The following is a 25,985-nucleotide window of genomic DNA, read 5'->3' as shown; positions in this document are numbered from 1 at the left end:
AGGAGGAGCAGGATGCTGGAGGTTGGTGGCACCAAATGTTAATGCTTTTCTCATCCCCCGAAAACCTATGGAAGGAGATGTTAGGATTAATTGACAGGGATGTGGGGCAGAATGGGCACGATGTAAGTGACTTCCAGATCAATGATGTGTCATGGGAGCTCAGAGTCATCAGCCACCAGCTCAGCCAATGCTTCCAATCTCCTCAAGCTACATCAAGTTGGTGACCAGGCAGGAGTGAAATATGTCTCAAAGCTGGCTGCCACTGTAGAGCTTGGTGACCTAGAACAAACGCGAGGGAGAGTGGGTGAGGTGGAGGTCTCCTGGGGATGCAAGGCGCCACTGGTGCCAGTGAAAGATCACAGACCTTGGGGCAAGGGAGATCTGACTTCAAATCCTGGCTCTCTCCCTAACTCACTGTGTGACCTTAAGCACAATACTCCCATTTCTGAGCTTCAGTTTATCCATGTGAGAAATGGGGATGGCAGCTAGGACATCACCTCTGGACACTGAGAGAACCCAGACATGCAGGGAAAATGAAGGGTTGAAACAATCACATAACAGATGTAAGTCAGATGGAGGAATGATTGTGCACTTAGGGCAAGGAGAGACGGGAGAGGGAGACCCCACCTGGTCCTGGGTGTCCCCGAGCAGGGCGGTGTACTCCAAGGATGTGGGCTCCGAGTTGCTGAGGTTCCAGCTGATGATGCAGAAATGTAGCTGGTGCTCTCTCTGGATGCATAAACTCTGGGCTGCAGAGCCTGGAGCCACGGAGAGGAAGAGCAGACAGGTGGAGACTCTCAGCTCCCAGCACAGAGGCATGGTGGCCCACGAGGTCAGGGTGGTGGGTACAGACAGCGTCCACACTGGTGGCTGTCCCATCCTTCTCAGGCCTTGGGAGAGAGGGATGTGGGGACTCTAGAGAGAGGTCCTGAAACCTCTGGGGGTGGGGGCCAGAACAGGAAGGAGGACATGGGAGGACAGTGGGGAGACAGAGAGGGGTGGTTACAAAAGTGGTCATTAGGGGCAAATGCTGAGGGGAGGGTCTCACCTGAGGGAGACCAGTCTGCAACTCGCGTAGAATGGGCCCAGGCTGCTCTTCTTGAACAAAGATCCAGCTGGGGAGGAAGGAGGAGGAGGAGGAGCAGGAGGGACAGGGTTTGAAGGAGGGGCTGGGTGGGATTTAACCCACCAGGAGCTGCTGGGACCAGGGTCTCCCCAGGCTCTGCAGGACCCTCTCAGTGAAGTTGATCGTGGCTTAGTCTTTGCTCATGTCTGAGGAGCACCAGAGGGTGGAGATGGTGACGTTGACTGTGAGGGTCCTCAGGTTGTGCCCCAAAGCTGCAAGACGAGAGGGAGAGCGATGGCCGTCTCTGAAAGCTGGGCTGAGACCACACCAGGGTCCTGCACTCATTATAATCTGTCGTCTTCTTTCCCAGTGGCAACACCATCCACACGTGGGGTCACCCAAGTCAGAACCACCATATCTGCTCAGCTCCACCTCCCTCCCAGTAACACCCATTCACCTTGCACACTGGTCCTCAGATACACTCCCTCTCTCCATCCCTGTCCTAGCTCAGGTCTTAACTTCCTTCACCCGGACAAACACCCCAGCAGGTTCACTGAATGCTCTAAAGGATGTTCCACGTGGACTACTAGAAGAATCTTTCTGAAATGAATACACCACTAGGGCCACCATTGCTCTAGTACCACCCATGGCTCCCTATGGCCTTCAGTGTTTAGTTCAACCTTCTTGACCTGGCACTCAAGGCTCTACTCAATCTGGTTCCTGCTGACCTTTCAGTCTCATTTTATCCATCTACTGCGGGTTAAAGGTTATGCTTCATGCAACCCAAATTCGTTTCAATTCTCCCCATACGGAATGTTGTTTCTGGCCGGAGCCTTTGCTCATGGAATCCCCTCTTCCAGGAAAACCCTTCATCCTCTATTTGCCGGGGTCACTCCTACTCATTCTTAAAGACTTCATTCTGGTGAAACTTTCTCTAGCAAGCTCTTCCCCTCCAAATTATGCCAGGTGCATCTCCCCGAAATATCCCATATTGTATTATAATGGTGTGTTAATTTCACAAGACTAGGGGCTCTCTGAGGTCTGGCCTTAGACTGAATCGTTGGTATAATCTTTGTAATCAGCATGATTGCCGTAAGACCAGAATTTCACACCCTGGCTTCCCAGCTCCTGGATAACACCTGGCTCATGGGGAGTGGGGCCAGAGAGATTCTCTTGGGAAGGAAAAGGGGCCCCCAGATACCTGTGGTGGCTTCTGGTGGCACAGGTGATGATCAAGTATGCAGGGACCTGGTGGTCGGCTTGGGAGCTGTGGAGAGGGCTGTCAGCAGGGAGGGACAGAGTGGGAGGAGCCCCCAGGCTCACACGGGCTCCAGCACTGGCTGTCTCAGGACCACCATTCACAGGTGAAGCATAAATGAGAGTGAGGGGATGGGTGACTGTGTGAGTAGAGGGATGAGCAATCCTGTGGATGAGAGGAGCCCAAGAGAGAGAGATAGGTGAACAAGAGAGACTGAACTCGGAATAGAGACAGATAGACAGGCAGAAAAATGGGAAGATGAATGGGATACCTGGAAAAGGAGGACCAAGGGTGGGGCCCTAGGAGAATTAAAGTGAAAACCACGTGGGGTCAGAATGTGGTGGAGAACATATCTGTGTCTAAGGCTTTGTCACAATGGGCTGGGACTCTCCATCAGAACCCGGGAGGGAGAGAAGGGATGAATTAGAGCACTTCCAGGTGCCTCCCTCATCAAGGACAGCATGTGAAGGAGAACAAGTGCTCCACAACCCCAAATGCAGACGGGACCTAGGAGATCAGGGCCAGGAATACTCACTGTTGGTAGTCGGGTCCATGGCTCCATAGGTGTAACCTGTGGGGAGAAGGCGAGAGGAGCTGAGCAAGAGTTGGGGTGAACATAAAGAATTAAGGGAAAGGAAGGATGTAGGGACCTTTGAGGGAAAAGCAGAGAGGAAAGCAGAGGGGATGAGTAGAGGGGTGTTCAGGGAGAAGGCAACGAGATGGAAGTTGGCTGGACCCAGTGATCACACAGTGATGAGAAGACTGAACCCAGACCATGAGGATAGAGAGATGGATCATAGCTCACTTTAGAGCAACAGAGGGAACACAGACCTCCGACTGGGAGACAGAGCGTGGCTGTATCACAGCCCCTCACCACTGACGTAGAGGCTGTCCCAGTCCAGGGTGAAGGAGCCCAGGTTGGTGATGCTCTGTGTCTCATGGCTCAGCTCCCAGTAGAGTCACTCTCTGTCCAGCCTGGGACCTGCGGGAGTCAGAGTGGAAGGTGCAGATGATGTCCACCACAGTGGCTGCCCCACCCTTCTCAAGCCTGGGGGAGGAAGATCATGGGGATGTGGAATACTGAGCAGGGGTAGTTCTGGGTGTGGAAAACGAGAGAGGGGAAGGGAGGAGGCTGATGGAGATGCTGAAGGGGCTGCTCTGATGCCTGCAGTGTCTCTCCTAGGTGTCTCCCGTGTGAGACAACCCCCTCACAAGTAAGGCCTGAATTCTTTTAGGATGTGGAGGGGTGCCTGTGAGTGGCAAAGAGGGGTGAACACACACACCTGGGTGAGGGGGCGCCTGCAGGTCTGCACGGACAGCAGCGAGGAGCAAAGTCAGTGCCCTGTGCCATCTGACACATGCAGGCAAGAAAGTACCGTTATGTTCTCTTGGTTCTACAATCCAAGATCTTTTCTTTCTACTTCTTTCCTACTCCACAGCCATCAGCCAGGCGTAGGGAACAATCATCTTATTCTTAATCTTATTCCCAGCACCTCCCATCTTGCATATTAAGTCTTCATTCTTAACCATGAAGTCCATTTTAACCCACATGCTTAGACCAAACCCTAATCACATCATCCTTCTACACGCATCTCTCCAGAGTCTTCCCACTGGTCTTAGAACAGAGTCTCAAGTCACCCCTGATCTGGTCCTGCCTGTCCTCCATCGCTGGTGTGGCTCACACCCCTCCCCCTGTGTTGACTCAGCTCAGCCATCCCTCTTCTCAGTTCATGGACTCACCAAGCTCTCTGCTTCAAGGGTGTGCTCATGCGGTCCCTCTGCCTGAAACGCTCTCTTGAACACACTCTCACACCCTCACTCCAGTCTAACCCTCCGACCAGCTAAATCCAGTCCCAACTCCAGCTCTCAAGCTAAATATCAGTCCTTCTCAAGAGGGCTTCACTGCCCCCTCAGGTTGATTCCCCTTGTGCCAAACTCCTACATCACTCTCATCATTAACTTTTCAAAATCCAAATTCCCAAATACAATATAAATTCCATAGAGGTGGGACAAGGTCTCTCTGGTTCTCCAGGTCCCCATGCATGTGGCCCAGGGCCTGGCTCATGAGATGAGGAACCATCCCGGTTTGTCTAGGACTGCCCTGGTTTGAACCGTAAACGTCCTGTGTCCTGGAAATCCCCACTGTCCTGAATAAACGAGGATGGTTGGTCACCATTAATTATACACTCAAAGACTATCTATTGCATGACAAGCACACATTCCCCTCAAGAACATCACAGGAAATCTAGAATGAAAAAGGCACACACACATACACACACAATTAGTAGAGGCCAACAACTAAATACAAAATTACTTAACAAGATTCTCTGCAACGTGAATCACCAGACTGTTATTTCAGAAAAGTTTCAAGAAACAAAGTTAATTCCCTTTAGATGGCAAGGTGGAGAGGACAGTCTATTTGGAGACTAGAGCCCTTCCCTTCAACCTACATTGTTGCTTAGTACTCCTCCAAATGATTTGAAATGTCATAAAGAAAAAAATGCTCAAAATAAATCTGGCTACTGGCAAATTCAATTTTAAATTTGTTATTAATACAAAGAAGTTCCAATCATCTTTTTCCCTGAATGCTCCTTTATTTCAAATTTATGTGGAGGATTTATAGGACTTTAGAAGTCAAATTGAATGGGTCTAAGGAATGTTGCTGATTATCCCTGCTAATATTTCATGGGATGTCTTCTAATACTACATACACACGCAAAACATTTCTGTATTTATCTTATATATAAATCCTGACTTTTGAGTATTATGCAAGTAAATCTATATTTTCTACTATAATACACATTTGCAGTTATTTACGTTTGTTTCATGTGGTTTTATTTGCATACAACTGTACTTACTGAAATATTTACCACACAGAACCACACACAGCTTACCATGTTTCCATCCATCAAACATCAACAATATTTCTCAAGATACCCTCACTCTCAGTGACTCCATGTGGTGACAACCTGAGCCCAGGAAAGGCCACTGGCAGGTCTTCTGCACAGCGGAGGCTGCCGGAACCTCTTGGTACCAGGTCCACAGGGTACTCACCTGGTCACACAGAAATCCACAGATCAGTGAGGACAGGTGGACTCTGAGCCTGTTTTCACCTCAAACTTGATCTCCACGGATGCTTTTCGTGTCTGAGGGGGGAAAAAAAAGCGCAAACAAGCTTTTGAGGCCTTTTACAGGGTGTTGGATGGAAAGGCCAACCCCATTCACTTTTCTTTTTTTGTATTTACTGATTTGACTGTAACTGTTAGCTGTGACTGTATTTTCCCGATTCCTATCCAGCCACCTGCTGCTCCCCGAGATGGGAGAAAGCAGCTTTGTGCTGTGTGCACTTGAGTCGCTCAACTCACTTGGCTGGCCAGAGACTTTTTGGTGACTCTGGACCCTTTAAACAAGCTTGTCATTTAGGGACACTGTAAGTTACTCGCTGACTTGTCAACAATTTCCACACTTCATTCAGGGCTTGGGAGATTTTCAGGCCCTGGAGCAGGTTTCCCAACCTCGGCACAACTGATATTTCGGGCCTAATAAATCTCTGTCAGGCGGTCCTGGGCCCTGGAGGACACTGAGCAGCATCCCTGCCTCCCCCACTAGATGACAGGAGCGCCCCATTTGTAACAACCCAAACACCGTCTGCAGACGCGGATAAGCCCTCTGGGGACAAAATCACACGGAGGACGATGATGGGGACTCTGAGGATGGGACAGCGGCTCCCGGAGCCAGGAGGAACAGCAACCTCGGGCGCACTGAGCGAACAGCCCCGGGGGAAACGGGGCTCCGGGAGGACGGAGGGACGCCGGGCCCTGAAGGGGCTTCCCCAGGCCCAGGCCCCTCCCTGGACCGCGACTGGAGCTGGGAGAGCCCGCCGCTCACCGAGCCCCGCCCATGAGGGTGAACGTCCACAGGAATGCTGTCCGCGCCAAGAAGAAGGAACACACCGCGCAGAACGTCCGCTCCATCCACGGCGCCGCCCGCGCTTCCGGTTCCGGTCTCGGGCGGGCGTTCGGGGAGGACGAACGTTTGGGGGCTGCGGGATGAGGCGGCTGGCGGGGCGAGGCCGCACACCCCAGCCTTGGGGGAGGTGTCTAGTTTCTAGAGTGCGTGAGAAGCTGGAAAGCGGGCTGGGTCAGCATCAGGGACAGGGACAAAATCTAGGGGTGGGGCAGTGTGCGGGAACCAGTTCTAGGGGCGGGATGTGGGCGGGGACAAGGCTGTGAGTGACAGCAGGCCTGGCGGGCGGTTCTGTGGGCGGGAACAAGGGTGCCGGTGGGGCAGTGATCGGGGACCAGGCTGTGGGCGGGGAAGAGGTTGTGGGCGGGGCAATGAGACGGAACCAGGCTGTGGGCGTGTCCAGGCTGTGGGCGGAGCCAGACCTGAACGTTGTGGGCGGAGACCAGTTCCAGGGGTGGGACGAGGCGGGGTTGTGGCTGGAATAATTCAGGCAGACTTCACAGGGGGAAGAAATCAGCTCCAGGGATGGGGCTGGAAGCAAGGCTTTCCGTGGACCCCTAGACTGTACAGGTAGCTGGATGTTGAACAGCTGTTCTTCATTCATTTCCCCACCTTTACACAGCCTCATAGAATGATGTGCCCATATTTAGAATTCTAAACTTTTTGAGCATTTGCTGTTGTTAATTTCGTTAAAAAATTGGATCATATATTCACATTTCTCTACAACTTGCTGTTCCAAGCCAGTAGATAAGGATATAACGCTATTTTAATTTTAAAAATCTGGGGGGAGGGAGACCTATGTCATAAGTGCATGTATAGGAAAACTTCAAAGAGTGGTGCAAAGTCAATAAAATATTCTCACTCTACCACAGTCTCCCGGTACTTTTGCACAGAGATAAACATCCTTTCTTGCTCTATCCTTCCAGACATACTGTGTATATGTGGGCCTGTGTATATGTTCAAGCCCAAGAGGGATGTCCCCAAGCAAAACCTGAAGCCCATGAATTGTCTCATGCATCAGAAGTTAATGAGAAGAGATTTAATTTTCTGGTGGAAGGAGATGAACCAGTGATGAATCCATAGGAAGACAACAAAGAAACAAGAGAATTTTACCATTTAAAAGGTCAAAAGAAAAAGTGAGAAAGAAAATGTATTCATACTATCTGACGTAGCACATCTCTGGATAAGATTCATATGCTATAAAATGGTAAACACTTATGTCATAAAACAGTAGACATCGAATTTTGATTTATCCTAATTAATTAAATAGTTATATTTGGCAATGGGAATTATGTTTTTCACATATGTACTAACATTTCATGCTGATTTTTTCAGAGAAGAAATAAACTATAAATAGTCAAAAGCTGAAAAATGAAAAAGCTGTATGAGTAGCTAATTTAGAAATATAGATTTTCAACCAGAAATTTAAAGTTGTTGTTTTTGGAACCAGAGTCAAGAGTGGGGAAGGTAGCTTTTCATTATAAGGCTTGGAGTATTATTTGAGAGATGTGCGTATACATCCACACACACGCACACACACGGGAGCCTGAATTTGTATTCCAAAGGGATCATCTAACTCTACAAAGAATTTGTAAAAAGGATTCACTTTACAACAGTAGAACGTATTTTGAAAATTACAGACTTCATGCATTAAAAAAGCTGTCACCATCCCGGTGGAAAAATGAATGAGGCATCACTTTCCAACCCACATGGTGATAAGCATTTTACATACATTACTCTTGAGTTTTCTCACAGCAACCCGTAAGGAAGATGGTATTATCTATCTCCATTTTGCAGAAGAGGAAATTGTGACAGCATATTGCTAAAATTTTCATATAAGTTCTCAATAGATATTGTTTTATGTTAAAATTGTTTATTGAATTTTCTTTTCATTAATAAAATATGTGTCACTCTTACAAATAAGCAAAGGCTGTGTAAAAACGATTTAGAAAAACTAGAGTTTTCTTTTTATATAATTAAATATAACAATCACTTTATTATTTTTCTGCTCTCTGCCTCACATCTACGAAGATACTTCCTATCCTAAAGGCTTACTAGAAAACTCTACTAAAAATCAAGAATCAGGGAATACCCATAGTATGCAAGGTTCCTGAATACATGCAAAAAAAGACATTATAACAAATTTTTGTACCAAAATCTTAGATCGTTCATGAACTGATAACAACACAAATCATGATTAGGTAAGGTATTTCTGTAGAATGACAAATATTTAAATTTTAGACATTTAGAAAGGTAGTTCATTACAGTAACTACTGTGTATAAGAAGAATTTTTTCAAACTCACTAAGTGCCAGGAAATCATTTGACAAAATGCACTGCAATATTATTCACAATATCCAAGAGATGGAAGCTACCTAATTGTGCATCCGTGGGTGAAAGGATGAAGAAAATCTGGGGCATCTATACAATGGAATATTATTCAGCCTTAAAAAGGAAGGAAATCCTGTAATCAGAATTGCTTGCCTGGATAATTTCAGTAGCCATGTGCTTTCTTCCTTAGTCCCCTCTGGTCCTTTCACCAACCAGGAACCAGGGTGATCCTTTTACAACATAAGCGCAAAAACATCTAATGGATCCCTAAAAGAGATTTTGGAGGTGGACTGCCTGGGTATCAGCTGTGTGACCTTGGTCAATTATATAACCTCTAATGTTCCTCATCCATAGAATAAAGGTTAATAGTATTGTCTCCATTGCATTGTTGTGAGCATTAAATGAGTGAATACATGTCTGATGCCTAGAATGTGCCTGGCACATGATAAGGCATCATGAAAAATTTAACTGTAATTATAACCAAATTAAATATTGTGATGGCTTATTAATTAAGTTGAACCATATGAAATTTCTAATATTCAACCATTTTGACCCATTATTATTGTTGAATAAATGATAAAACTCAGTCTAGGCATGTTTGGTAGAGTCAAAAAGGATTGGATAAATGAAAATATTATTAGAAAAAATAAGCTGAAATAAATTGCTTTGCAATTTACAAAGCAGTTTCTCATACTTTGTTTCATTTAATCTCTATAGAATGCTTTTCAGGGTATTATTACCACTGTCTCTGAAGGAGTAACTGATTGGCCCCAAATCACACCACATAAAATAACACAATTAGAGTGGAAACATCATTTCAAGTACAAATCCCATATGATATTTTGTTTCCCCTTCAGAATACCATCGATCCTCACAAGAAAGTGATGAAATAATGCTGATTCATAGGAACTTATTCTTAAAGAGACATAATCTCAGATGATAAAAACTACGTCTTTGAAACAGGGGTGTTGCGAGAAGTAACTTGGAACCAATGCTTTCTGGGTTTTCAAGTCCATGATTAGACTTCTGGAAAACAATCAAAGAAGGGAAAGGGTGAATAATAGTCCAGAATGTAAAAAGTTTGACGTATATGTAACATTATTGATCACCTCAAGATTCTCTTTTTGTTTATGGGCTGTGTCACCCTACTAGAATATAAATGCTTTTAGGGTAGATCACTGCTATGGTGCAGCAAGAAGTAGGCGCTGAGTAAATATATATTAAAGGAATGAAAATGGCCTTGAATAAATCTGCTCTTTACTCACCAGAGAACAGCCCAATAGCAGACACATGGCATCATTAACAAAATTTTAAAAATCGTATCCTTATTAGCTCGTAATCATGGATACAAGGCTCCCATTTATTTCATACTTTCTAAGTACTTAAGCATTCTGGTGTATTAGGGAGTGTTTCCACAGCCTTTCTGTAAAATAAAGCAATATTTTTTGGCCCGTTGATTGCTGTTTCTAGCAGGGCCCATCTCTATACTTACCTCTAAACAATTAACTATAGATTTGTTATCCCAATGAACAGTGATTTTGTATGGAAACAGTTTTATCAGTGTCATGCGAAAGTAGACATTTGATATGTCTTTAAGGGGTGATATGGATAGTATTGTTGATGCAGAAGAAGACAAGTGGAAATTCTCTCTGGTCTTTGTCAAGTGCATCTGGGTGAAGTGTATCTTGTTGTCACTGGATTTCAGAACTCAAAAAGACTCGTCCAACTCTTCATGTTACAGGAGAAGAAACTGAGGTCTAAAGAGGTTGACAGATTTGACCAAGACTAATGCCTGGAACTAGAGAAAGATCTTCTGATTCTCAGGTGGCCACGTTGTCATAAGATCTCCAGCTCTAAACAGCCAAGAGAAGCAAGTCTGTTGATTTCCAGACAGAAATGATTCCCCTTCACGTTTTTACTTTTTCTCCCTTAGATGCCTGCTCTGCCCTGACAAAGAATTTATCTGATGTTTATGTTAAACTTAAGAAGAGGAAAATGCTCCTGGCAAACACTTGTGATTCAGTGTGGCACTGGCGACCACAGTCATGAAAAAATGAGAATCCAAAGAATAATAGGTAAATAATATTAGAGAAGAGAAAAATCTATCAATTTAGTGGGACATAACTTATAAAGTTTAGAACTGGTAAATAAGTGCAGTAATGTATAAGGATGCTAGATTCCTATATGAAACATCAAAAATACTGTTACATGAGCAAGAATTAGTTTAAACATGTAAATAATTATTCCATTCCTAAGAGCAATGAATTATTTAAGATGAGTAGTTCAAATAATTGGAACTACACATTAGTTATATGAAGAAGATTATAAAGAGATACAAAGCGTGTAAAAGCTCTGATTAAATGCAGAGATATACTATACTTGTGATTGAAAACAGTGTTTAAAAGAAATTAATTTTCCAAACATTATTCAGATTCCATATGCTTAAAATCAACTTTTAAAATGATGTAGTGTTTGTTTTATAGACTAAAAGATATCCATTTGTAAAATAAAACACTGGACCATCAATTAACATTATTCACAAGTAAATCATTCCAAATGGATTATAAGGGCTAAAATTAAAAGTAAAAATCCCCCGCCTATAGCAGTGGTGGATGACAATATAGAAGAATATCCATAATCTTAAAATTAGTGAAGATATTCTTAATATATTTGCTTAAAAATGTCTGGTTGAAAAGAGGAAGGAGAAAAAGTAAAATGGAAGGTGATATGGTCTCTGATTTTCTTTCAGTCACTTAATCTAGAGAAAAATATTCCAGTCTACGATATTGGATAAAGAAATAGAAATCTGTGATAATTACACAAATAATGAGAGGACATATATAAATGGTAGCATAATGTATCAACTAGCTTCTGCTGTATAACAAACCAAGCTAAAATTTGGTGGCTACAAATAAGAATAGTTTATTTTTTCTCAAGATTCTGTGGGCTAACTGCGCAGTTATTTTGATCTGGACCTATTGGTGGCTCAGCTGGGATTGGCTGGTCTAGGACGGCCTTACTCATATATCTGATTGTTGACTTGTAGTCACCTGGAGTAATAGACATGTGCAGTCTATCTAGACTCATTCACATATTGATGGCCTCAGGCTTCCCAAGGGCAGACAGAGAAGGACAAGTACCAACAATGAGCAAATGTTTTTCATGCCTTTGCTTATGTCATTTGTTCATGTCCCATTGGCCAAAGCAAGTTACAAGGCCAAGTCTACCCAGAGTCAACGTGGGATGCTGCGACCAAACAGACAGTGGGGTAAGACTGATGTGTGGCCATTTTCGCAATCTTTCACACATAATTTTAGAGGAGAATTAGTATGAATGTGTTTGTATTTGTTCATTTGAATGCTTGAGGAAAATTGTACAAAGCCAAAACAAACGTAAAGCAAAAAGTTAAGTGGAGATGTAAGGTAAGTTTAGTTGGTACTTAAAGAGGATCTGCAAAAGTGTGGTAGTTTATTTTTTAAGTGTAGACAAGTTCTTGTGACCTATGAAAATAACTTACATTTCGATTATTTTCTCGCTGAATGTGTTTAATTCGTTAACACATTTGATGTGTTTCTCTCTGGCCTTAGGAAAATAACGTAGCACTTGGGAGCAAAGATGCAGCCTAATAGCCCCACACTGGATGCCAAGAAGGAGCAGACATCCACGGCCACCATGACCTTGCGCTTGGTGCTGTGGTAGACGGGGAGGAAGGTGACCCAGACACTGCAGAACACCAGCATGCTGAACGTCAGGATCTTGGCTTCATTAAAGGTGTCAGGCAGGTTCTGGGCCAGGAAAGCCACAGTGAAGCTGCCCAGGGCCAAGGAGCGCAGGTATCCCAGGACACCGTAGAAAGCAGTGACCGAGCCCTTGTTGCACACGATGAAGTTGTGGCGGTGTTCAGATTGTGCATCTGTGTCAATGAAGGGAGGAGAGTTTCCCAGCCAGATTCCACAGAGACTCAGCTGGATAAAGGAGCAGATGGGAATGATGAAGTTAGGTTCCTCTGACACCAACCACTGCCTCATCCTTCTCCCTGGTGCAGTGACCTTGAAGGCCACAGCCACAGTCATAGTTTTGGCCAAGACAGTGGAAACAGCCACAGTAAATACAACTCCAAATGTGATTTGTTGAAGACTGCAGGTGGCTGTCTTGGGACGACCAATGAAGAGTAAGGAGCAGAGGAAGCAGAGGGTGAGGGAGATGAGCAGGACGTAGCTGAGAGTCCGATTATTGGCCTTGACTATGGGAGTGTCTTGGTGTTTCACAAAGACCCCCGGATCACAGCTGTGAGGACAGAAAAGCACAGAGCTGTGCAGGCCAGGGCCATCCCCAAGGTGTCTGCATAAGCCAGAAAGGTCACAGCTTTTTTGAGGCAGCAGTCACACCCTCTGTTGGCATACTGATGATCTGGACACTTCACACACTGATCCATGTCTGGGGGAGATGCAAATTGTCCTCAGCCCAGGTTCAGTCATTCTCTCTCATTCGCATGCCCCCAAAGAAGGCATTGGGTAAGTTTAGCCAATTGTCTTCCTTTGTTGCTCCAGGCACCAAATAACAGAATGCTCTGCAGAGAACCATTCCCAGTTAATACTGCCCATCTTCTTTCTGGTCAAGTAAACAAAGCTATTATCCTTCTCAGTATTTATCTTGCATATTCATGAAAGCACTTTTTTCTCAACAGAAAACCAAATGTTCTCCCTGTATCTCTCAGCTATACCCTTTACAAGCTATGGCCTATATTTACTCGTTCAATGAGCAAGCAGTTATTGGAAAACCTTCATGAGCCACATAATATGCTACATTCTAGGGAAACAGAGATGACCAAGTCATAGACTTCACTCCTTGGCAGTTTCAAAATGAGACCCTTTCTACCATCTAAAATGATCTCCAAAACATTTCATCTTGATTTCACTTCCACCACTTCTGTTAAGATTTTAGTCACTTCTCTCCTATGTTATCATAATATCATTTTACTCTGGTTCCCTACCCTTGTCCTGCATCACAAGTGATACTTCTACATGTAAGTGGGATCATGTTTATCCTCCATTAAAAAATCCGACAAACTCTTAGGAAGACCAAAAAGACTGTATAACCTTGGTCTTGCCTACCTCTACTACCTCTGCTCTGATTTTTAAGATTCTGAAATCTTCATGTGGTTCTGAAACTGTTCCGTGCCCACTCATCCCTGCAGGGATCAATGCATGCTTTTTCCTTCTACAGGGGCATTGCTCCTTCCTCTTTATGTCCCTTTAAATTCTCTCACTTTTCACGTTTAGAACTACAATCTGCCTGACAAAGTTTTCTGTGGATGGTGTGAGGTAGGGTTGGCGAGTCATTGTCTTCTTCATGAAGACAGCCAATTTACCCAACATGGTTTTTTGAAAAGTCTTTCATTTTCCCACTCCTCCTCAGTGTTTCCTTGTAAATCAGACGTCTATACGTGAGTCCTTATATGAGCAGCTTGTATCTGAACTTACCATTTGGTTCCATTGATTTTCTTGTTTATCCTCTTGATGAACCTCGTCTATTGTGATGCTATAATACTTGATGTCAGGTAGAGTAAGTCCTCCCACTCTATTCATTGTCTTCAACATTTTTGTAGCTAAGTTTTTCCTTTATCATTTCCATAAGAATTGTATCAATTGTAATTTCCAAAGAACGGGTCATCATTTTAGCTGCAATTTTGTGGAAGCTGTAGATTAATTTGGACAGTTGTGAAATCTGTAGAATTTTGAGTCTGTTCAGTCACGAATTTGATTTATCCCTCCACTTCTTTCAGTTTTCCTCCATTTTTCTAAATTCTGTTCTATAAATTTCTGGACAGAAATCTTTTGAAAGTCTCATTAAAGTTATTTCTAGGTACTTCATACTTTAAGATGTTGTAAACGTCATTTTTTAAAATTTAAATTTTGAATGCTTATGACGGGTAGATGGAAGCAAAACTTTCTATATTAACCTTGTATTCAGCCACCAATAAACTCAGTTAATACCTTAATTTATATGGATTTTACATTTATACCATAATATCATCTTAAGATAACATCAATTTTACTTCTTCCTTTGAAGCAAATTATTCCTTTTATTTCTTTTCCTGCCAATATTGTATCAGGCAAGACCTCCAGCAAAACCGCTTATAGAGGCAGTGATGTTGAACATTCTTCTCTTAATCTTGCTTTCAACAGTGTAAGATAAAGTTCCATTCTGTGAATACTGTGTATGGGAGTAAGAGAGTTTCCTTCTGTTCCTTATTTGGTAAGTGTTTTTTCTGTTGTTGTTGTTTGTTTTAAAATATGAATAGGTGTTTAATTTTACTAGTTTTTCTTACAGTTATTGAGATTATTATTTCTCTTTTTTCAGAGATTAGTGTATTGAATTACACTGCATGAACCTAATTTGGTCATGATATGTCCTTCTTATAAAATATGGCTAGATTTGGAACCTTGATTTGATTTGATTTTTTTTTAGGATAAATGAATTTAATCCAAGAAAGAGAGTGGCCTGTAATTTCCTTTCCTACAATGATTATGTTAGATTTTGGTACCAATGTTAATCTCCTCTCTCAAAGTGAGTCAAAAAGTTTTCACTTTTTCCTATTCTCTGGAAGAGTTTGAGTAGATGTATATTATTTCTTTCTTGAATATTTGGGAAGATTCATCAGCTTTGTACCAAATAAATAGCTAACAATAAAATTGTGTAGAAATATTTTAAAGGATGGTCTCAATTTCTGTAATAGGTATGGCAATATTCAGATATTTCATTTTTTCTTGAGGCAGTTTGGTCACTTTTATTTGCCTAGAAATTTGTGAATTTTCTCTAAATTTTCATTGTATCAACATGATGTTATTTATGTTTTCTTCATGTTAAAAATTTTCCATATGATCTGCACAGATTACTCCCTTTTCAACCTTGGTATAATTTTGTTGTAATTTTTCTCTTTGTTTGAACACTGGTACTAGGATTTTATTGAGCATATTTGTCATTTATTAGAATCTAATTAAGTTTTATTTAACCTTTTGATATTTGTCTTTTATTTTGTTAACACTTCCTCTAATATTTATCATTTTGTGTTTTCTCTTTTCCTTATGTTTACTTTTCTGCTCTTTTTCTAGTTTGTGATGAATGCTTAGAACTTAGAAATTCAACCTTTATTTATTTAAATATACACAGTAATATGTAAGTATATACAATCTAGGATTATATATTTCTCTTTAAGGATAGATTTAACTCCACCCCTTAAGATTTGATGAATAGTATTTTTAATTGGAAATACATTCTAATTTCCATCATAGTTTACTCATTAATCATCGGTTGTTTACAAGTGTATTTATTAATCTCCAAGCATGTAGGAATTGAAGTTAGTGGACGTAGTGTTCTTTAGATGTGCATATGAAACATACACCCAAACTTACCACATGCCAAATGTGCACGTGGAAACTTTATCCAAATTGACGATATGCCAGACTATATCATCAATCTCAGTACATTTCAAAAAAATTGAAATTATACAAAAGATGTTGTGAAATTAAGCTTCATATCCATCACAAAAATAAAATTAGATAAAGCCAACATTGAGGGGATTCCAGCATTGCACTGGTTAATATCATAAATCTGAGTAATTCCAAGATGTTAATTATTGTATGAAAAATCTTCAGTTTTGGTTTTCTGTTCCTCTTCTACTTCATGACCCAACTCTCAAACCCACATTGTCTGTGTTCTAGTCATGTTGAACCTTTTCTCAGCTCCCTAGAATATCAAATGCATGGCTAATGTGCCAGTTTCTGCCATTTCTAAGAATTCCAAAAAGAATTTAATCCGCTTTCATTAGTCTGATATAATACTAATGCTACTGCCTCTATGAAGAAGTCCATGACACTTCCGTCGCCACAAACATATATACTATCACTTACTTCATCCCATGTGTCTCTGTGTACCTATATTGCAGCCCTATGTCACCAGCTTGAATTCGCATCACTGTATGTTGTCTCCTCTACTCACCTGTGAACTCGAGGAGATCAGAAACCAAGCTGTACCATAAGCTCATTGTACACCATGGAAATACTTACTTCTTAAATCAAACACAACCTTTCTGAGCTCCTGCTCTGTGCCAAGAACAGCATCAGGCACTGGAAAAATAAGGATTTGTTCAATGTGATCTAAATGTAGCTTTAAAGAAGATTAAAAGTAAGGACTTACAATATCATGTGTTAGATTCCATGAGAGAGATTTAAGTTAATTACTGTGGAGTGGTCAAAAAGGTTTCCTTGAGATAATAATGCCGGCAAAGATGCTAAAATGAGACAAGCAAGCTAGTTGAAGGTAGAGAGAGAGTGTATCATTTTGGGAGGAAATATTATTGGCTATAAAAGTTAAATTACTAAATGGAGGAAGGCAACATTTTGACCCTGTAGTCCTCATCACAGCTTTTCTGTTTCTTTGGGAGAACGGTGCATACAAAAGAGAGGTGGAGAGCCAGCCCTGATAACCTATTGGTGAAAGTTCAGTGTTCACCACTTCGGTGGCCCATGTTGGTTTCCTGGTCATGAAACCACACCATCTCTCTGTGAATTACCATGCTGTGGTGGTGGCTCACATAGAAGAACTAGAATGATTTACAACTAGGATATAAAACTATGTACTACAGTTTTTGGGACAATAATAAAAGAACAAGATTGGCAACAGATGTTAGATAGCTCAGGACAAATGTTTCCCTTCAAAAAAAAAATAGAATTGGAGAATGTCGCTGCAAGGCATATACTCACCTATCTCATTGGAAATCACATTCTCTGGGCTGGGAATGCAAGCAATACAACAGGCAGCCTTGCTCTCTTGAGGGCTCTTCCTGAATCCCGGACTGCAACTCTCACTGCATACAGAGTGTGGAGTCTGGAGAAAATCAGATAACACCTGGTAACAGCTGTGACTTTTATCTAATTTTCAAGTAACTAGAGTGTTTTAGAGTATTGGGCCTTAACAAACTTAATCTTGAAATATCTAAATCCAATTCATTGTTTGGACGCCATGCTTATTGTATGATATGAAACACTGGCACACCTCAGAAATACTGTGGGTTTGTTTCCAGAGCACCACAATAAATGAAATATTGCAATAAAGTGAGTCACACCAATTTTTTGATTTCCTAGTGCATAAAGAAGTTATGTATACACTATACTGTAGTGTACTAAGTGTGCAATAAAATTATCTCTAGAAAATATGTACATAACTTAATTTTTGAAAAAAAAATTATTCCTGAAAATTACTAACCACCTTCTGAACCTTCAACAACTTGCAATCTTTTGTTTATGAATGTCTTGCTTCCATCTTGGATTGTTGGTAAATGAAAAAATTACTTCAGTTGGAAGTGAATTGGCAAATTCCCATATGTGGCCCTTTATGAAGCTCTGAGGGGGCACAAAACCCCAACAAGATTTTGGTTATTCATGTGTGGTGTAAGTAATTGTGATTGGGTTCAACTCAACTCAGTAATTCCCGTGTCCCACTCAATCACCGCCTCAGCTAAAGACAATTCTTGACCACATGGAGCCTGTTGGGAATATTCTCCTACTTTCACCTTAAGTCCAAGACCTTCGGGAAAATTCCAAAAGCTGAGAATGGTTTACTCTGAATCTGATTTTCCTTCATCAGCCAAATTCACTGAGTCACCAGCAGGATTGTTAAGTTCTATGTGCCTCAGAAAGAGGTGCAGCTAAAAGAGACACATCATCCTGTGGTGAAGTGGGCACGGGTGTTAAAAAGAAAAATCCTGAATTGGGGACAGCCTTTCATTGTCTGTAATCCTTGCTTCATAATTTACCTTTATTACAATTATCCAATGAAGTAAAGCAAATGAAAACATATGGAGAACTAAAATATCATAATGTTTCTAAAATATCAGTTAGTTTCAAGAGAAAATGCCTAAGGACAAGAATATCAAGATGATCAATGGTGATAGGATTCAGACAAATCTCGAGTACAAGGTCCAATCTAGCCACCCTCATGCACTCTCTGAATTTTCCCAGACAATCAATCTGCAAAATGATGTTAGCAATACCTAAAGTGGTTGCAGAATTAAATGAGATCATTTATGTAAAGTATTCACTATGATGTTCAGCACCAGATAGGCACATAAAGGACAAGTTCTCTTCTTGTCATTGAGGAGCTTCATGGGAGAAGACAGGGTATTCCCTATTGAAACGTTAGGCAAGAAGGATGTTGGGATCCTTTGTAACACAAAGCATTGATATTGACTCATAGCTCACTTCCTCGTTGCCACTAGAACCTTCTTGTAGATGACTTACTTCTCAGGACTAGATATACCTCCTAGAGATGAAACAAGTATAGAAACTCTTGTGTTTTTCTTGGAGAAAGAATCTTAACTGCTTGGTTTGAGCACCTGTGGAACCATAAGAAAGTCACTTTTACGAGTGTACATTCTGTTGAGTCGAAGAGACTTTACCTGCCAGGGACAAAACACCAGACCTTCCCCACTGCGCATTGGCTGCATTTCTGCATGTTGAAGAAGCATATTGTGAAGGTTCCAGGCAACAGCATACACAGCATTTTACATACTGTAACTCCATTCAGTCATGCTTGTGTCAAAAATCTGCCAAGGCAGCCATCCTAAGGAGGCATGTGGTGGACAATTCTGCAGTGTTTTACAGTAAGACTCAGAAATCGTGCAAGGAATAAAGGGAAACCACAACATAGTGAGGTAAATGTCTTCTGGATCTTTGGAAGTGTTAACTGTCTGAATAAATTTTCCAAAGCCAGGGACCTCACTATGGTGGTGTGAAAAAATGAGAGTCCCATGGAATGAGTCGAGGATGAAATCTCTCTCACTGTGGATAAAATCCGACTCTGATGTCGTGACCCAGACTTTCCATATCACTAAATACTCCCAAGTAGAAAAGCTCAAGCTTATGAGAGAGTTGGCATCACCATAAATGTTAACCACATTCCCTTCTGTTTCCTCTACTTGCAAATCATATGACAATGTCCTTCAGTAATATGACGTTTCAGTCACAGGAAACTTTTCCACAAAGGCTGCACAGATTCCATTCTTGTCCATCTCTCCTCTCAAGTCTTAGAGAAACACAACACCTTTCTTGTCTTCCGAGATGACCAGCCCCACCCAGCTCCAACTGAAATGAAGCAGCAAAGAGTCCATGACAATGGCTAGAGATGTGTCCCTGGGGCCAATCTAATAGAGAGATGGAAACTGTTCATTCATCATTCAGGGTAAGATCAAAAGGACAATATGTAAGCTAAAAGGAAACGACAATTGGAAGCAATATGAGGGAGAGGATTGGCAAAAATCACACTCTCAGTCCTGAAGGCTGTTCAGCAACACCTGGAGTGGTAAAAGGAGACAATTGCTCATTTCATTTTCTAATCATTTTCCACTCCCTGAAAGCTTTCTATAAAATAAGATCAGTCAGAGTTCCAGGAAACTGCTTTGTTTCCTTCCCCCTCAAACTTCTCTCTACTCCAAAGAAAGGAAATGTCATACTCCATCGAGGTCCTGTACACGGACCCTTTGAGACCATATCCTTTGGGAGATGCACAAACACAGTGTCCTCCTTTCTTCCTTTTTAGGCCCCTGAGAATGACACCAAAGGAGACGTGGTTTCATCTCTCCCCATCCCACCCAGTCTTACCTGTGGAAATTTGTACAGTTCCAGCAGTGTTCCAATCTGGGCAGAAATTGCCCAGGTAGTTCCTGTAAGGACCTCTAGAGACTTACTCTCTCTCCTGCAGTCGTAATTAGGGATATCCTTGCCCAACCCTGAGAGCCAAATCAGGGAACTCTCCAATGTCCTCCTTTCACTGGGCAGGGCATTATAGAGATCAAATCCCAGAGACATGTTGGACAAGATATGAGGGTTCCTGTTGATTTCCTCAATGGCAAAAACCAAGGCAAGAACATACTAATAGTTCTTGTACTGAAACCTGCATAGAGGGATAAGGATCCTTAGGGAAAATATTCAAAATGATTTCCTTCAAATGCAATACAATGACTTTACTAAAATGAATTTGCTATTGATTCGAATGTCTCTGGCAACAGATGACACTCCTGAAGCCTTAGAATTTATAACTAAAGAAAATCACATGACTCCAGCTGTGGACCGTCCTTACTGAATTCCACACTCATGAAAGAAACTGGTTAAATACACAGAAGAAAGTATAATGAATGGAAAAACAGATCACATTGAGAGTAGACTTGTAAATGGCTCTTTGGTTCAGGATCCAAAATGCTTGTTTATGTGAGCACACCGTAAAATCCTTCCTATAAGAGCAACAATATTAGCATGAGATTGGAGAAAGCCCTGGGGAGGAAGAATAGTTGCAACTGGAAGATACGTGACAAGCATAGATGCATGACATGTGCACGTTGAGAATGGTGCAACAGAAGGCTGTCAATCAAACTGCCTAAACCTCTGTCCCCTCAAACCTGTGCGTCTGCCACCATCAAAACCAGGAAACTAAGGTGAACTTCAGAGATCCAATGAAGGAGGAATCATCAACAGGCAGGAACAATTGAAAGAATCAAGAAGGACTGAAGGGAATAGAAACACTTAGGAATCTAAGAGACACAGCATTGTAAAGTTTAAAAAGCTTCTCATCCATTTCTTATTTTAAAAATATAAAATTAAAATTAATCATTAACATCTTTACCTATTCCCGATAGCCCATATTGTCTTCATGTTTTCTACAGACATTCTACACACAAATAACACCTAAGCCAAAGAAAATTCTCTGCATTTCTATTGCCTGGGATTTGTAATAGCATCAGGAATAAAATAGAGCAGTCACTTGTACTTATTTCAAGTGTTCTATTATTTGAGGATTGATTAGTACCTTAGTTCATGCTCACTGCTTGATAATGTTCCCACTCTCCTTGTGAAGAATAGGTGTTCTTCACTTGTTGGGTATTCGGTTCGATGTGTATCCATTAAATCCAACTTGCTAATTTTTTTTTCAAATACTCTATTATTAGATATATGTTATTCTCTGTCTCAGAGGAAAGTTGAAATTCTTCACTATGATTATATATTATGTCTACCTCTCCTCTTCCTCTGACTCCTTCTCCTGTACTTCCTCCTCCTCCTCCTTTTGTTTCTTCTTGTCTTCTCCTTCTTCTCCTTCTGCTCCTCTTCCTTCTCCTCCTTCCTTTCCTTGTTGAGGCTATATTATTTTCACATGACATCGTGTGTAGTACAAAGACTGTATCTTCATGATAAGTTGAACTTATATACCATTGGGGATTAACCACTTAATTCCTAATGATGCTTTTTCCCTCATCTTTTTTATCTCATATTATTATAGCTACCGTGGGTTGATTTTTGATTGATATTTTCCTAGCATATCTTTATATCTCCTATTCTGTTTTGAATTTCTAGTTTTCCATGTTTTTTAGTTTTCACAAGACTTGTAAACAAGATATAGCTAAATTTATCATTGTCACCTCAAATTTAACAATCTGTATTTAACTGGAGAATTTATTCCATTTACATTTGTTGTGATTATTTATATCCTTCTTTTGCTGGCACTATGTTTTCCTTCTATTTTTTCCACAAATTTTATTATGTTATTTCCCTTTAAAATTTATTGATTTATACTTGTTTTCCATATTCTATTGTATCTCCTCTATTTGGGTGAGAATTATATTCTCTACTTCTATTTTACCACCAGACCACATTGCCTGAAGTGGATATAGTTTCTCATCTCCTGAGAAATTTATAGACCCTGTAACATTCAGATTTACCCTCATGACTCACTTGTTTTTGTTGTACAGTACTTTATTTCTCCTTTTTCTTTACTCTCTCTCATCATCTCCATATCTAAATTATCTTTCATGTTTTTTAGTTCCTTGTCTTTCTATGCTGCATTCTATTTCCTTCAGAATTCAAATTTGGTTTTCTATTCTCTCTTCTGTTGGAGAACACATCTATGAAGTTTTAAAACTCAACAGTTATGTATTTTTTCTCTCTTAAAGTTCTATAAGGCCCTTTGCCAAATATGTCAGATCATTTCTAGAGTCTCCTGTTTGATTTTGTTATTCCATTTTTTGTTGTTCCATTTTTTATACACAGTTATTTTATATCTTGAAGTTGGTAGGCCTAATAGTGAAGGTTTTAGTGTTTAAATCTATTGTTTTACTTTTAATTTTCTTATGTCTTATGACTCTTATCGACAATGGCATGTATTCCTTATTTGTTTGGAGAACTTTGATTATGAGCTCATATTTGTCTGATTTTAATGTGTACAGAATGTAAGGCTTTAGTTTAGATTATTTCCTCCAGAAAACTATGTCACTGGTTTCTGCTCACAGTCATGTGAGATGACACCAAGTTAAGTGCCTTTTTTGTGTGACTCACAACTAGTCTGTGACTCCTAGATTCATTCCCTCAAGTCACTGGTGACTCAAAGACAAATCCTTTCATTAGAGGATCATACGGGCCTTTGACCACTGGGTGAATCCAAATTTGTCTAGTGCCTACAATTTCCTTCTTCTGTCCTTTGAGACTTGGCTTACATCATGTAAACTCAAGAATACAATAACATTATATTTTATGGAAGATAGTGTTTTTTGGAGGGAAACTCCTTTGAGGTATCTAGTCCTCCATACTCCTAGTATTTCATTTTTTTGGATACTTCTTTGCATTTCTTTCTTTTAAAAAAAATTCTTTATTTAACTTGAAAAGAAAATAAATTCTAAAATCAAACGTGTGAGCTTGGGGGTATAGAAATAATTTACACGCTATTCAACAAAATAAGTTTAAGATATAGAAAATTTTACAGTAATGTATGTATGGATTAGGTACATTTAACTGAAACTAAGAACCTCTATTTAGAACATATTTAATCAAATTTTAGGAGAAGAATCATTGAGATGCACACTTCAGGAACATTCTGTTTCTGTGAGGTGCACACATACTACAAATATACCTGATCGTCATGTGACAAGCCATGATATGGCCAACTTTAGTTCAACTTAGTTCAGGTGTGACATGATCAATTAAACTTGGAGAAGGGAGAGTGTCCAGAATGTCCAGAAGCCCCATGTGTTTCCAATGATAGAGCATTAAATACTGAGAACAAGTAAGAATTGTGCATGTGTTGTATAAATAAATTGCAATGTCTAAAGAGCAGAGAACAGCATCCACATTAAACTTATTGCAGATTGTGTCACATTTCTGAAGATAAAGCAGCACTTTAGAGGAAAAATGAAGAACAATTTTGTGTCAGTTGGGGCCTCCAAATGCTCAGGTGGAGTTAGGAGTACAACAAGATTATTGTGGCATAACACCTGTGAAAAATCAAAGGCTTGGGTAGGGACATCCCGCACACTCAGATACGGATTTTACTGCCTCTGAAATGAAAAAAAAATAAGGAATGTTAGGCACAGGAGCTTTGAATCACAATGTGGAGATGCTAGTCTCCACACAAGACCTACTGAATCAGAATGTTTGGGGTGGGGTACAGCAAACCTTCTGTGTTTTAACAAGCCTTCAAGATAATTCAGATCCATAATCAAGTTTGAGGTTGACGGGTTTCAAAAAAAAAACACCGTACCAAAGAAGTGAACACTGAAAAATTAAAACAATTGTCTCAGTACTTTGTGTTAATGTGATTTTTAAAAAATGCAAAACACAAACTACTTTAAAGAATGTGCATAAAATTTAAAACCATCCTGAACCAAGAGCTTAATCTATACTTAGAGACACTGGATTTGGAGAAAAAGAAAAGAAGTAAAATACTAATTAATTTTTCATCTAACATTGAGGAGGCAGTGAGGCAAGACTTCAGATTCTGGGTTCTTCTTATTTCTCAAATTAAAATTATTGTAAAATAGCGGCCACCCTGGTGTCATATTGGTTAAGTTTGTATGCTCTGCTTTGGTGGTCTAGGGTTCATGGCTTTAGATCCCGAGTGCGGACCTCTGCACCGCTCATCAAGCCATGCTGTGGTGGTGTCGCATATAAAGTAGAGGAAGATGGTCATGGATGTTAGCCCAGGGCCAAGTTTCCTCAGCAGAAAAAAAAAATTCTAAAATAGAATGTGAAAAAGATGTATATATCCAACATGGTGGAGAAAAGTTTAATAAGGAAAATTACTTTAAATGGAGCAAAACAAGGAAAAAAGAAAAAAAGCAAAGTACAAACTTTAAAAATAGAACCACAGAGATAATGCTACATATAGCAGTTATACTATACTGAAGTTACTGAAATCACTTTTTCAATATTGACTGTTACTCTACACTCCATGAAGACATAGGAAACTAACACTGAACATAGATGCTGAAAGAAAGGAGATAGTCAGTGATATTCCATACACGTGCTCACAAAAGTAAAGCCACAACTTATATGAAACTTTTATATATGAATGTGTATAAAGGTACACATATCTGAAGGCAAAATATTTAGGGACTAAAAGGTGGTTAGCAGTCAAAATGTATATGTTCAATTATAGTATCATATATTTAAAAAAGGATTTTAAAAATATGAAGTAAAGTGAACTTAACTACAACCAAAGTAAGAGCATTCAATTAACTTCTCAGTATTTGTCCAAAAAAAGTCAATATAGGAATCATATATATTGTTAGTCTTGATTTATCATTAAATATGTTTGGAGCATACACACACACGTGCCTGCATATAAATATCAAACACCCTACTTCAAAGCAAAGAAAGCATATTATTATAAAATTAAGTTCTATCCTTGTCCAGCAAGCAATATCGACATAGCAATCAATTCCTGAAGCTGCCAGAAGAGAGATACATGGCGAACCACAGATATTCTGACTCAGTATCTCATCAGAGGAACGGGCAGAATTGAAATCCAGTTCCTTAACCAACTTGCACGCAAAAATGCTCATTAAGTGCCAACATATCTTAAGCAAATCAGACAATTTATAAGCCAATAAACACTCTCATGAATAACTGTTTGGTCAAACAGGAAATCAAACCAATGATTAGAAAGCAGAGGTGATGGTTTGTAATTGGTATTTGAGTGGTGAACACGATGTAATCTATGCAGAAATAGAAGCATAATGATATACACCTAAAATTTATACAGTGTTACAAACCAATGTAACTGCAATAAACAAAAATTAAAATTAAATAAATAAATAAATGAAGGAGTAGCAAGGAGCCCTGGAGAGAGAGGAGAGAGAAAGGAAGAAGAGAAGAAAACTGTCTGTTCTGAGAGAAAATATCTCAGCGAGGGAGGAGGAGAGGGGAATCACCTCCTGCAAACCTGGAGTGGGAGAGAGAAGGGAAGGAAAGGGGGAGAGAGAATCCCCCTCTGACCGTTCCCTGCAGGTTCTTAGGGCTGGCCAAATCGTTAACAAGACAGGTTG

The 25,985-nt window shown here is 40.6% G+C and overlaps 1 protein-coding gene across 1 annotated transcript in view; it reads right to left on the bottom strand.

The window, feature by feature from the left end:
- Positions 1 to 235: 235 nt before the first annotated feature.
- The window catches only part of LOC131402162 (mucin-16-like), a 146,018-nt gene continuing 120,268 nt past the window's right edge, over positions 236 to 25,985 (bottom strand). Inside the window, exon 3 of the mRNA XM_058537057.1 lies at positions 236 to 279. Coding sequence (XP_058393040.1) covers positions 247 to 279 — 33 coding nt within the window. The 3' untranslated portion in view covers positions 236 to 246. The remainder of the gene's footprint in view (positions 280 to 25,985) is intronic.

This window comes from Diceros bicornis, assembly GCF_020826845.1.
Source record: "Diceros bicornis minor isolate mBicDic1 chromosome 30 unlocalized genomic scaffold, mDicBic1.mat.cur SUPER_30_unloc_4, whole genome shotgun sequence".
Taxonomy (NCBI): domain Eukaryota; kingdom Metazoa; phylum Chordata; class Mammalia; order Perissodactyla; family Rhinocerotidae; genus Diceros; species Diceros bicornis.
Note: the sequence above shows the minus strand (reverse complement) of the source record. Positions and strands in the feature narration are given on the sequence as shown.